General features: G+C 32.3%; 1 protein-coding gene across 1 annotated transcript; it reads left to right on the top strand.

Moving 5' to 3' along the window:
* Nucleotides 1-11,010: 11,010 nt before the first annotated feature.
* Nucleotides 11,011-13,788, top strand: LOC134698048 (putative nuclease HARBI1). Its single transcript, XM_063560336.1, has 5 exons — nt 11,011-11,457; nt 11,686-11,946; nt 12,407-12,477; nt 12,945-13,157; nt 13,588-13,788. The coding sequence occupies exons 1-5, from the start codon at nt 11,178-11,180 to the stop codon at nt 13,786-13,788; spliced, it is 1,026 nt and encodes a 341-aa protein (XP_063416406.1). The 5' UTR covers nt 11,011-11,177.
* The last annotated feature ends 269 nt before the right edge of the window (nt 13,789-14,057 follow it).

A 14,057-nucleotide genomic window follows, 5' to 3' on the forward strand; every position in this document is an offset into this window, starting at 1 on the left:
ATGTTTTCTGGTCTGTGGCTCCGTTCGTCTGTGCGTCCGTCCGTTCAGGTTAAAGTTTTTGGTCAAGGTAGTTTTTGATGAAGCTGAAGTCCAATCAACTTTAAACTTAGTAGACTTGTTGCTTCTGATATGATCTTTCTAATTTTTAAAGCCAAATTAGACTTTTGACCCCAATTTCACGGTCCACTGAACATAGAAAATGAAAGTGGGAGTTTCAGGTTAAAGTTTTTGGTCAAGGTAGTTTTTGGTGAAGCTGAAGTCCAATCAACTTGAAACTTAGTAAACTTGTTGCTTATGATATAATCTTTTTAATTTTGAAGCCAAATTAGACTTTTGATCCCAATTTCACGGTCCACTAAACATAGAAAATGAAAGTGGGAGTTTCAGGTTAAAGTTTTTGGTCAAGGTAGATTTTGATAAAATTGAAGTCCAATCAACTTGAAACTTAGTACATATGTTCCCTATAGTATAATCTTTCTAATTTTAATACCAAATTAGATTATTACCCAATTTCACGGTCCATGGAACATGGAAAAGGATGGTGCGAGTGGGGCATCCGTGTAATTTGGACACATTCTTGTTTATCCTACATTGAACTTTTGATGTCGCCCCTTATGTCAGTTTTCTTACATAGATTTATTTCAGTGCGTTCTTTGTAGATATAACATGTGTAATGTAAGATGTTTTATATGGATTTGTTTCAGCACAATGCAGTATGTTCGTTGTAGATATCACATGTGTTATATCAGATTTTTTATATGGTTTTGTTTCATTATGTTCTTTGTAGATATCACATATGTTTTGTCAGTTCTTTTTATATGGTTTTGTTTCAGTGTGTGCTTTGAAGATATCACATGTGTTATGTCAGTTCTTTTTATAGGGTTTTGCTTGAATCTGTTCTTTGTAGAAATCACATGTATTATGTCAGATTTTCTATATGAATTTGTTTCAGTGTATCATTTGTCGATGTTAGGTTTCTTATATGGTCTTGTTTCAGTGTGTTCTTTGTAGATATCAAATAAATTATGTCAGATTTTTTATATGGATTTATTTAAGAGTGTTCCTTGTAAATATTACATGTGTTATGTCAGATTTTTTATATTGATTTGTTTCAGTGTTTTCTTTGTAGATATCACATAAATTATGTCAGATATTTTTTTATAGATTTATTTAAATGTGTTCTTTATAGACTTCACATGTGTTATATCAGATTTCTTAGATGGATTCGTTTCAGTGTGTTCTTTGTAGATGTCACATTTATAATGTCAGATTTTTTATATGGATTTGATGTGGTGTAGATTACCCTAAAGATGCAACGTGTGGTATTTAAGATTCCTAGTATGATTATGTTGAAGTGTATAATTTTTTTAGATGCCACATTTGTTATGTTAAATATGTAGAATCCACATGTGTTATATATATGTGTCATTTTTTCACGTCAATGGTATGTTATGTTTTTTGTCCTATTATTCCTACTTTCCTACATTAAACAAATCATACTCTTATAAATTGTGTTAACGGACTTTATAACACAGATAAGTTGCTGTAAAGAAAATACCATAAACTTCAGAACAACAAAACCGTAATGTAATTAGATATAACGTATGGCTCAGTTTTGAACAAGCAACCAATCAAATCATGACTAGTTTTTATAGTGTTCAGTGTTTTACAACAACCTTAAATGTACAAAAACCTCAAAGAAGATTTTGATTGATTAGATGGATATGACAACATAAAATGTCAAGATTCTTTGGACAAGTACTTGACTAATTACTGAATCTTGGAAGATATTACTGTAAGAAGTGGTATCACACATAACTGAGGATTCATCATTGTCATGGGTACTAGTTTTTAAGAGTTGAACTTTCCTGGATATTTGATTTCATGGAATTGCAAAAGTCATTATTCATTTATATAGATAATTTGTCATTCGTTGTATATTGGAATTTGTGCTCCAAGGGTAACAGAATCCACGAAAATTGGTATCCAACGAATAATAATGAATACACAGTATATGCTTGGTGACATTTACTTCCTTTGCAATGCATAAACATTTTGTTTTCACGAGATTGAGAAGCCAGATATCAATTTTATCATTTATATTCATATCTTGACATTTTATAGATTCAAAGACCTTTCTTGCAAACTTAATGCTTAATATTAATTATTGTATTTGTATTATAACCCATTAAAGGTGGTACCCAACACCTTTACTAAAATTTATTTGGCTCTTTTAATTTTCATAAATTTTCAAGAAAGTATTTACTTTGACCCTTTGACAAAAAAAAAAATAAAAAAAAATATGAACCAACCATTTTATCAGAAAAATTACACTGGCTATATAGCAGTTTGACGAACACTAATTTTGATAATTGAGAAGCTTAATATTGCGTTAACAACACAACGTAATTAAAACGTTTGGCTGATTTTACAGAGATATCTCCTTGTAGTGTTAGGTACCACCTTAAGTTTTAAATTTTCCATTTTACTATTTATATTACATGTTACATCATATAATTTTTTTATACCTCTGTGTCATTGATTTACTAACAAAGAGGAAAATTTAAAGAACTAATTATATTGATATGAATTACAAGTATATTCCTATGTTAAAAAAATGTTAAAGACCGTACGGTGACCTATAGTTTTTAATGTCTGTGTCATTTTGGTCTTTTGTGGATAGTTGTCTCATTGGCAATCATACCACATCTTCGTTTGTATATTATCATTTTTTAAGGTCTTTTGAGAACATGTGACAGTGGCACATAATTGGTTTTGGTACAATTGTATTACATTCCATATTACATATGAAAGCTATTTTATATTTGTCATCATTTTATGTCCATTGGCTGTAGTATATTTATTAATTTATTTTCAACTTTTCAAAATCACTTCCTTTGAAACCTTATAGTCAGATTGAATTGTTATTCATTTCTGAAATTATCATTTTTCTATATATAATCTAGATCTTAAATGGAGTATCTTTAAAAAAAATGATCCAAATATATATATTGCTCATGTAGTCCTGACAAAGATTACACTGCATTATTGATAAATTCTATTGTAACAATGTCAATTTTCAACATGAAGCTAAAACTGTTCTTAGGTGTCATGTCAGCAATACAGACTGAAGTTTACAGTTAAAAGGTTATAACAAATCTTGTTACCAATCGTTAGTTGAAGTTCTATATTGTTTTCATTATATTTATATAGAAATATAGCTTGTTTATTGTATAACCATTAGACAAAAAAAGAATCATAATAAAATCTTTTATCCGTATTTTATGTATTTTTGATAAAAAAAAAGGGTCGAAAGATACCAGAGGGACAGTCAAACACATAGATCGAAAATAAATTGACAATGCCATGGCTAAAAATAAAAAGACAAACAAACGAATAATAGTACAGACGACACAACATAGAAAACTAAAGACTAAGCAACACGAACCCCACAAAATACTGGGGGTGATCTCAGGTGCTCATGAGTGGGTAGGCAGATCCTGCTCCAAAGTGATATCTGTTGTGTGACGTATTAAAATTTTCTGACGTCAGACACTCAAATCAATAAATGTGTTCGTAGATAGTAAATGTTTTTGTGTTCTGTTAAATTGTTCCTTTTAAAATTGTTAAACGATGATGACTGATGTACCCATATTTTGACTATTATATTTATTGTGTCTGTTTATTTAACGCATCAATGTAAAAATATCGGAAATTGATGAGACTGTCATTAAAGTGAGAGGGTTAGCGCTATAGAACCAAGTTTAATCCACATTTTCTACATTTGAAAATGCCTGTACCAAGTCAGAAATATGACAGTTCTTGTCCGTTCGTTTTTTGATGCGTTTTGTTATTTGATTTTGCCATGAGAATTATGGACTTTCCCAATTGATCTTCCTCTAAGTTCAGTATTTTTGTGATTTTACTTTTTGATAACAAAAAAAGAAAATTTTAGATAATGTTAATTTTAGTTGAATAGGAGTAGAACAATATACCATGCAAGTACATGCATCAATCATTTTGGCTTTGCAGTGCAACATTTTAGAACATTATAATAAACAGTGCAATAAACATGATGGCGCATTGCATCTTATTTTTGGCTGAGATGCCTAAAAGTTCAATTTGGTTGAGTGATAGTCATATAATAACACGACGCAAGAATGCTTGGGATCTGCTGTCAGGTTTTCTCAACAGAATATTGAGATGAAAATTTTATACTGATTATATGGACAAATTTACAGTGCCTATTTATAAAATACTAAAATTTTGGGAAGTTTTATTCAAAAAGTAATCTTTTTGAGTCATAATTAAGTTATTGACAAAGTTTGGAGTAAAAATTGTGTCTGAGTAAAAAAACCCACTCCTTATTGATTTCAGGTAATTAATGTTTTAATGAGGAGATCTGGAATGAGGGACAATGAGACAACTATCCCAGAAAGACTGAAGTCTCTATATGTAACAGTGGTATTTCGCCGTTTCAGAATCTAATGCATTCTTAGAAATATTTTCAAAAGCGAACACTTAAACATTGTGATTGGTTTAAAACGTTCTAAACAATTGAAATTCAGCCAATGACGTAACGTTCTTTTCATTTTGGTGTACGAACAATGAGAATATCCATAGTCCTTTAGATTCTAAAAAGGCGAATTGAAAGCCTGAAAATGGGATAAACTATCAGTTTTCGACAAATACCATACGTAAAAAAGCTGTTTCTTCCAATGCAAACCAAGAAAGATCAAACATCGGCTATTAAACCTATTGATGCTCTGTTTTATTTTCCTTAATAAAGTTAGTTTGTTTTTTACCAGCCAGCTAGTTATGGAATCATTTGTTAATTGCAACAGCACTACAACGCATTGTTATTTGACACCAAAAATTGTTAATAAGGCCACCCTTAAAAAATTGTTTGTTTGGCATTGCCGACTCACACCATCAGCAGTTGGGTAGGTAGGTAGTTTTTTTTTATTATTACATTTAAAAACTATATATATATATATATTGCTACCATAATAATTTTGACTCTAGATCACAGCCAAAAGCAGTGCAGCATTTTGCAGTTGTGTGCACAAACTGATGGTTTCTTTGATAGGGGTTAATGTCACATTCTACAACATATGGGTAATTTCATGTCAGACATTCAGTGTTTTTCGAGGGGTAAACCAAAGTACCCATCAGAAACAGATCTGTGGTAGGGAACTGACATTAACCATATAACATGTTAGACATGAAAATTGAATCGTTATTGTGGGACTGTCTATTGAACAGAGGCTTAATGTCACATCTTGAAGTTGACTTCAGTTTGGTAAACTTGTCATATTTTAATCAGTTCGACCACTACAGCTCCCTGTACATAGATGATTTAAGCTTTGATTCATTGTTTGCTTGTTTGATGGGATTTAAAATTAACTTTCTACACCATATTGGCAAGTTCATGACAATCAGTTTAGAAGTGGATGAAAGTGAAGTGCACAGAGGAACCTCATCATAAATGTCTTAACAATCTAACCTTAATGTTGTGGTTGCAAACTTATACCTAGAGGTGATAGACTAGCATTGATACATGTAAATTTTGTCGAACTAGAAAACAATCAAAGCCACTTCAGACCCTAATTAGCTTTTGAGGATAGCAAAATATTACAAATTTAGAAGGTTGGCACAAGAACAGACATGAATGCCAGACAATATTTATAAATATGTTGCTGTCAGATATCTTTTCTGTTTTAAGACTTATCTTATACATGTTAAGAAAAGAGGGGTTGGGTTTTAAGTTTGTGATACACACAAGAGGCTAGTCTTTAAAATATGTATGTTTTGTACCAGGCTAACCTCTACAGGTACAAAACTACTATAAACCTGTAAATCTGGGACCATACATGTATTGGTCTTTTAGCTTTGGTGCTTTCATGCAACACAGTCACCTGACGATTTCATCATTAGAGCAGAAAAATAGGGGAAATAGAATATTTTTAGTAGTATTAATTACAATTATAGCGAAAAAATGGGGGAAATAAAATATTTTTAGCACTATTAAAGTAAAAATATGTTATTTCCCCTATTTTGTTAGCTATAATTATGAAATCTTTAGGCGACTGTGCATGCAGGTACACCTTTCAGTCATCAATCCAAGGCATCATTTTGAATAGATATAAAAAGATGAGGTATGAGTGCCAACGAGACAACTCTCCATCCAAGTCACAATTTGTAAAAGTAAATAATTTATAGGTCAAAGAATGCATTGTTTTGGAATTTACATGGCAACATGCTTTGTTATCTGGTTCAAGAAAAATGATAGATTTCACATATTCAAGAGATCTTTTTAAGGTTAAAGCTACAGATGTTTGTTCTGTCATGTCTTGGTGAAAAGCTTCTATCCCATGAAGTGAGGATGCAAAGCAGACACCAACAATAGTGTCACTGTCAGCTTTACCAAAGACGACATTTGAGTTCTCTACAAGGCCTTTCAGAACATCAATCCATGTTCCATGTAAAGATTAGATGAACATCTTATGTTTTAATAAAACATCCCTCTCCCTTGAATGGAGCATTAGGGGATGCTATCCACTGCCTGTCTTTTTGACATTTTTGGCAGACTTTTTTCTAATCTATGTCATTCAAGAGCTTGCTCTGAATATAGTGTACATCAAACACTTTAAAGATCATGATTTGAAATAAGCAAAGCCTGGAAACAAACTCCGCGGATATGATCAAAATTCCGGGAATTTTCCGATTTTTTTAAATTAAAAAAATAGGAATTTTGAAACACCAATAAAATTATTCGGGCGGCAAGATTTTCAGTGGGTCGGGCGGCAATGCCAAACAAATGAAATTTTATTTTAGGCCTAAGGCCTCAGTGTTACTTTCAGATGGAGAACATCAATAAAATCTAAGTTCGATTGCTTTTAACAAATGCATTCAGAAATCTCGTGGTTGTGTGCTTCCATTCGAATGCAAGAGCTATTATGCTAAATGCAAAGCCGGTTTAAAGACTTGAAAATTGATATTTGCTTCTTTTAACTTATCTTGCAGCATTTAAAAGTAAGTCGGAGCTCGGGTTGAAAATATTGTGTCCATTAGGGGATCATGCAGCATTCAGAAATATGTTGGAGCTTGGTTTGATAATATTGTGCCCATGAGGGGATCATGCAGCATGTAAAAGTTTGTAAACAGTTAATTTATCAATATGACCATACCAATGATAATTCATGTCAGCACAGAAGTGCTGATTACTGGGCGTGTGATACCCTCGGGGAATTAAAACTCCACCAGCAGTGGCATCGACCCAGTGGTTGTAAATAAACTCATGATAGATACCAGGATAAAGTCTTGTATTTACGCCAGACGCGCGTTTCGTCTACAAAACACTCATCAGTGACGCTCAAATCCAAAAAGAAAGGGTTAAAAAGGATAAATAAAGTACAAAGTTGAAGAGCATTGAGGACCAACATTCCTAAAAGTTTTGCCAAATACAGCTAAGGTAATCTATTCCTGAGGTTGAAAAGCCTTGTTAATGTCTGTGTTATTTTGGTCTTTTGTGGATAGTTGTCTCATTGGCAATCATACCACATCTTTTTTTATAATAGTATTTCAAACATTCAAAAGTTTTGTAAACAGTTAATTTATAAATATGACAATATCAATGATAACTCATGTCAGCATAGAAGTGCTGACTACTGGGCTGGTGATACCCTCGGGGAAATTAAACTCCACCAGCAATGGCATCGACCCAGTCTGAGGGGCCCATTTAAAAAAAATCTACACAGGGTGATAGAAGGCTAAATTTTCCCTCAGTTTTAGTTTGTAACCCGGATTTGTTTTTTTGTCAATCGATTTATGAATTTCGAATAGCGGTATACTACTATTGCCTTTATTCACCTTGGATTTATAATATGTATAAAAAATAAATCTACACGCTAACGTTGTAGAAGCAGTGACTCTTTACTCTAGCTTCAATACAACACATTTGAACGTACACACAAGGCTAATTCTTTGTATCATTTAAAAGTAACGATACTATTATCAAGTTATTTAAGATCGAGGTATTTTTGGCAGTCAATATTGATTCGCTCATAGGGTCTAGGAAATAAACACATTTTTTGGCATATTACGAGCATATTTTATGATCTTTTTGTGCTTGATTTTCATATTGTGAAGGCATAATCTTTCAATTAGTTTACCTGAGGTCTGGAGATGGCATGTCAGTTACTGCTAGAAGTACTTTGTTAATTTATGTTGATCATTGTTGTTTTGCTAAGTTTCTTCTGTTACCTGTTCTAACATCGGACTCTGACTTAAACTGAGTTTTACTGTGCGTATTATTGCACAAGTGTTTGTTTCACTTTGGCTAGAGGTATAGGGGACAGTGGAGATCTAACAACAGGTTTAACTCCGCTCGGTTATGCGCCTGTCCAAAATCTGGAACTTAATCTTGTGTGTGTGGTTTTTTTTTATTATTGAATTCATGATTTTCAAGAGATTCCATTTATGATATGTAATAATTTTGTTTAGAAAATTGTCATATTTGAATTTTCCAGTGTTTATTTCTACACCATGCCTTTTTCTATAATGGAATCATTTATTCCTGTCTTATTGGGTGATTAAATTGAGAATGGAAATGGGGATGTGTTGAAGATACAACATACCGACCAAAGACCAGAAAACAGCCGAAGACATCTAATGGGTCTTCAATACATCGAGAAAATCTTTCATCTGGAGACGTGCTTCAGTTGGCCCCTAATCAAAAATGTGAGCTAGTTCAGTGATACTGTGTATTCATTATTATTCGTTATATACCAATTTTCGTTGATTTCGTGGGCACAGGCAAATTAAATGGTTAAATCTTCAACCAATTACAAATTTCTAAAGGAATGCATGCAGTCTTTGCCAAAACAACAACATTGAATATCCACGAAAATGCAAGTTTTTCTCAAACCACATAAATTATTACACACGAAAATAGATGAATCCTCAATAATGGACGTCATACTAAACTCCAAAATATATAAAAGAAATTATAATCAAAAATCATACAAGACTAACAAAGGCACGTATACCTCTAGCCAATGTAGAAAAAAACAAACACACAGCAATACGCACAATCCAAATCAAGTTTAAAAAAAATCCGAGTCCGATGTCAGGATAAGTCATAAAAAACTAAACAAAATGGCAATGATACATAAATTAACAAGTTACTAGCAGTAACTGACATGCCAGCTCCATCCATAATTAAACTGATTGAAAGATTATGTCTTCGTCATATGAATATCAAGCACACCCGTCCGTTTCGGGGTTCAGTATCATACCATCATAAAATATATGAGATGAACATAACCCGTATCATGCCAACAACTAGTTTAAGAATAAACGTGTTTATTTCATATGCAAATATCCTATATGGTTAATTAATATTAATGCCAAAATATGCCATATTTAATTACCTTAAAGTATTACTAAGTATTAATTATTACTTGAAGCGTGTTTAAAATGAACTTTCAAATCGTACTTTCGTGTCGATTTGACTAGTTGACACAATTTGTAATGCATTTTTATTATGTAATGTTTGTTTGTTTTGTGCTATATCTCCTCTTATTTTTTTGTACGTACCACCTATTGGTTTTAGTATAACAATGAATTGTTACTTATGTTCTCATACTATGAACAACAATTTATTTTGGTAAAAAATAGTTCTGTACTAACAACAAAAGTAAAATCACAATAATACTGAACTCGGACAAAAATTCAAAACGGAAAGCCTCTAATTAAATGGCAAAATCAAATGATAAAACACATTAAACGAATGGACAACAATTATCATATTCCTGATTTGGTACAGGCATTTTCGAATGTAGAATATGTTGGATTGAACCTGATTTTCAACGCTAAACCTCTCACTTGTATGACAGTCGTATCAAATTCCGTTATTTTTTTACAACGATGCGTGAACAAAACAGACACAGTTGGTAAAATAGTCAAAATATGGTTACAACAGTTATCACTGTGTTACAATCTTAAAACAAACAAACATTTACAAAAAAAGCACAAAAAGCATCTATCATATTAAAAAAACACATTCATTGTGCTTGAAAAAAAATATTGTATTTGAAGTTACCTTTGTACGTTATTGACGTCCCAGAGGTTATCATCAGCTCAGTAGTCAGTGTTTCGATACTGACATGATGTAACAAACTTCACTAAACTTGTTCGTTTATAAATTCTGAAATTATTATATAAATAAGGTTTCAACTCCCTCAGGCAAAGTTGGCTTTAGACGAATTTGGCAATTTATTTTAGGTATTTTTGACATATTGCTCTTCAACGATTTTCGGTAATTATCCATCTTTGAATATCAATCCATCTTCGGATATCAAATGTTTGGTTTTGAGCGTTCCTGATGAAGGTAAATCCAGAAAAACGCCTCGGACGAAAACAGTTATTAAACGTGTTGTTTTCCTCTTTTATTCTATTCAACGCCATTTTGTGCCAGGTTATAGTTGTCTTTTTGGCAATTGCTTTACATATTGTATTCATATTGTGTCATAGATCAAATTTATTCGTTCAGAGTATTTTTACTTGAATTGGTTAATTTTCTCCTTTTGATCGAGTTACTAGTAACACATTTCAAATTGATCTTTTGTAGTTTGTCTTTCTATATTGTAATGTTAAACTACCTTTTCAGGTTAAGGAAAAACGTTATGAAAATGTTAACCCAGGGCATTTGTTTACACCTGTCCTAAGTCATGACTTGGTTGTCGCTTACTGGTGAAATTTTTAACTGTCTCTCGGTTTTTATATAGATAAGGCCGTTGGTTTTCCTGATAGAATTGTTTAACATACGTCATTTTGTGGCCCTTCATACCTTGCTAAGTAAATGTGTCCCGAGTCTCCGTGTTGAAGGCTGTACTCTAATATTATAATGGTTTACCTTTTACAAATTGTGACTTTGACGGAGAGTTGTCTCATTGGTACTCATACCACATCTTCCTATATCTAATTACCTGGGCCCGGTTGTTCAAAAGTGTCGTTAAGCTAACGATGTCGTTAAAGTGTCGTTAGCCAGTCGTTAAATTTAACATAATCGTTAAGTGTTGTTCAAAAATTTTAACGCTTAACGCAGTCGTTAAATCTGTGTTAAACTTAATCACTTGACATACCTCGATTAAACCCCTAACGCAGCGTTAAAGATGGCAGCCTTAGATTTAGCCTTGTTTCATGTACCAATTCAAAGAAAAGAAAGAACTTTTAGAAGCAAAGAAGAACTTACCCTAGACTACACTGATACAGAACTTAGAGCCCGCTACAGATTTGGGAGGGAAGGCATTTTATTCTTATCTGATCTAGTAAGGGACAGCTTGACACGTCAGACAAACCGGAATCATGCCCTCAGTGTAGAACAACAGATAATGGTGACATTGAGATTTCTTGCCAGTGGAAGTTTCCTCCAGGTCATAGGTGACACATTAGGTAAGACTATATACTTTTAAATGGTTCAGCTGTTTACACTTGTTTTCTAATGATATAATATTTCAATTTGAGAACTTTATGCAGGATCTAAAGTGGTAATTCATAGTGTACATGTACATGCATTTATTGTTGTATTGGTTTCTTCCATACTCTGCACTACAGTACCATATTTGTTTACAAAGTAATTGGGCAGTCATTACCCTAAAATTGTGTATCTCTACTTTATAGGTTTGGACAAAAGCACAGTTTCAAGAGTGGTCGATTCTGTTTTAGATGCCCTTTGTGAAAAGAGGAACGAGTTCATTCAGTGGCCTACTAACCTTAACCAAACCAAAGCTGAATTTTACGAGTTTGCTGGGTTTCCAAACATTTTGGGTGCTATTGATGGGACACATATAAGAATAAAGAGACCGCATCATGACGAACCTTCATTCATCAACAGAAAAGGCTACCTGAGCCTGAATGTTCAAGCAGTATGTGATGCAAAGGGTAATGTTCTTCTGTTTTCATCTTCACATAATGTAATTTTGAACTGTCACATTGTAAACAAATCTGCTGTTCCCCTGAATTAAATTTCAGAAACCAGTCTCACTATAGTCTGTTCCATATAACGAAGTCTTTATATTAAAATTGATATTAATGTAGTTACTTTCAGACCTAGATAAAAAAAATCCATACAGTAACTGTAATAAAAAAAAAGTTTTCAGCTTAAAAAAAATATTTTCCAAAAAGAATGTTTAACTTATTTATAAGTACCCCCCTTTTTTTTCCATTTTGTACTAAGAAAAAAGGCGCTGGATTAATAAGACTTAGGGTTTATAATCTTTGACCCCTCCCTTTCTTGGAAATGTTTCTTAAGGTTTAATACTAGTTTTTGAAAAAAATTAATAGACAAAAAGTAACTTAAACATGTAGTGCTTTATATAATGTTTTAACTGATTTTTTTCAGGTAGATTTACAAACATAAATGCAAATTGGCCAGGTTGTTGTCATGATTCACATGTTTTCAGAACATCACAGGTGAGTGTAAATGGTTGATTAATTATTTTAAATCAGCTTCATTAGTCATTAGAATACAATGGAGTATCATGAAAAACAGATCATAATTAATTTATACATAACATTGAGAATACTACTTTATTTGATTCTATTAGTCCCAGATGGTATATATTTCTGTTTTATGTAGACAACCTAAGTGAAGATGCAAAATATTTTCAATTTTTTAAATGTTCAATGTTTCTGGTTTATATCATATTTAGAGACATATTGTATTATATTATGTCCCTGATATCAGCCAGCAAAAAGTGAATGAAAAATGTCTGGATAAGAATGGTTAAATGTTGTATGATTGTCAATGATTGTCAATCTTTTAAACAATGCAAACTAAATTGATATGCATGTATATTCTTTAAAAAAATATTTTTGTATTGTATTTATATTTATGTATTGTATAATATTCTGTAAAATAGACATATTTGCTCATGCAGGTTTGTGCTCACATGGAGAGAAATGGCAATTGGGAAAATGGCATCTTACTTGGTGATAGTGGCTATCCCTGTAGGTCTTTTTTAATGACACCTTTTCTGAACCCCAATGAACAACACCATAGAAGGTACAACAGATGTCATGCAGTCACAAGATCCATTATTGAAAGAACATTTGGCAGATGGAAGAGAAGGTTCCACATATTGCATTCTGAAGTGAGTTATTATTTAGATGATTTTATTACTACTTCTGTTTGATTGGAGTATATTTTTCCTTTCAAATTATAATCATAATATTTATTTTAAAGAAAATTACAAAACCACCCTCCACCCTCCTCCTTTTCCACTCCCTCTCACTCTCAATACTATATTGAATAAATTTGCACCGGAGTTGTGTCTTAGATATATATTATTTTATGTTATCAACCGGAACTATTTGCCAAATGGGTAAATTTTTGTTTATTTAAACTTAATATTACTAACTTATACATTTTTTGAGACTGTTACCAACAGATTGCACAAATGGATCACTGGTCCCAGAGAGAAAAAACCACACTACGACTTCATTGCATCTTATTACGTCCTTCAACCACACAATCTAGTGTCTTGTGTAACCCTGCATGGTAATTTTTTTTAAATTTTGCAGATTCGTATGGATCCCAAAAAGGTAACCAAAATAGTAATGGTTTGTGGAATCCTACACAACATCTGCATACAGCTAAATGAGCCAGATGTAGCTGATGAACTTGTTAATGAGGATGTTGAAAATGGAAACAACTATAATGGACAACAGGATGGAAGAGGGATAAGGGAGCACATTGCTGACACTTATTTTAACCGTCATTAAATTTAAAACATCTCTTTCACTTTCTTTATTTTTATATATTGTAATCCAAGAAACTTAAGTACCAGGATCATTTACGATTTCATAGAATTGTTTAGCTTTGAATGTTACAAAAATCATATTTGGCAATTGCCAAAATCTTGCACCCACAATGGAAATAGAAGATTTGGTATGCTTGCCAATAAGATAAAATCTTCTATACTTCAAATGATATGGATATGAGCAATTGTACAGCCATCAACATTGAAAAAGTTAATTTCCTTTATATACAG

This window comes from Mytilus trossulus, chromosome 14, assembly GCF_036588685.1.
Source record: "Mytilus trossulus isolate FHL-02 chromosome 14, PNRI_Mtr1.1.1.hap1, whole genome shotgun sequence".
Taxonomy (NCBI): Eukaryota; Metazoa; Mollusca; class Bivalvia; order Mytilida; family Mytilidae; genus Mytilus; species Mytilus trossulus.

Bases quoted from the DNA above. Each gene is read 5' to 3' on its own strand.
- LOC134698048 (XM_063560336.1), top strand. From the start codon at position 11,178: ATGGCAGCCTTAGATTTAGCCTTGTTTCATGTACCAATTCAAAGAAAA. The intron at 11,947-12,406 runs GTAATGTTCTTC...GATTTTTTTCAG, and splicing joins AGCAGTATGTGATGCAAAGG to GTAGATTTACAAACATAAAT. The intron at 13,158-13,587 runs GTGAGTTATTAT...TAAATTTTGCAG, and splicing joins TCCACATATTGCATTCTGAA to ATTCGTATGGATCCCAAAAA.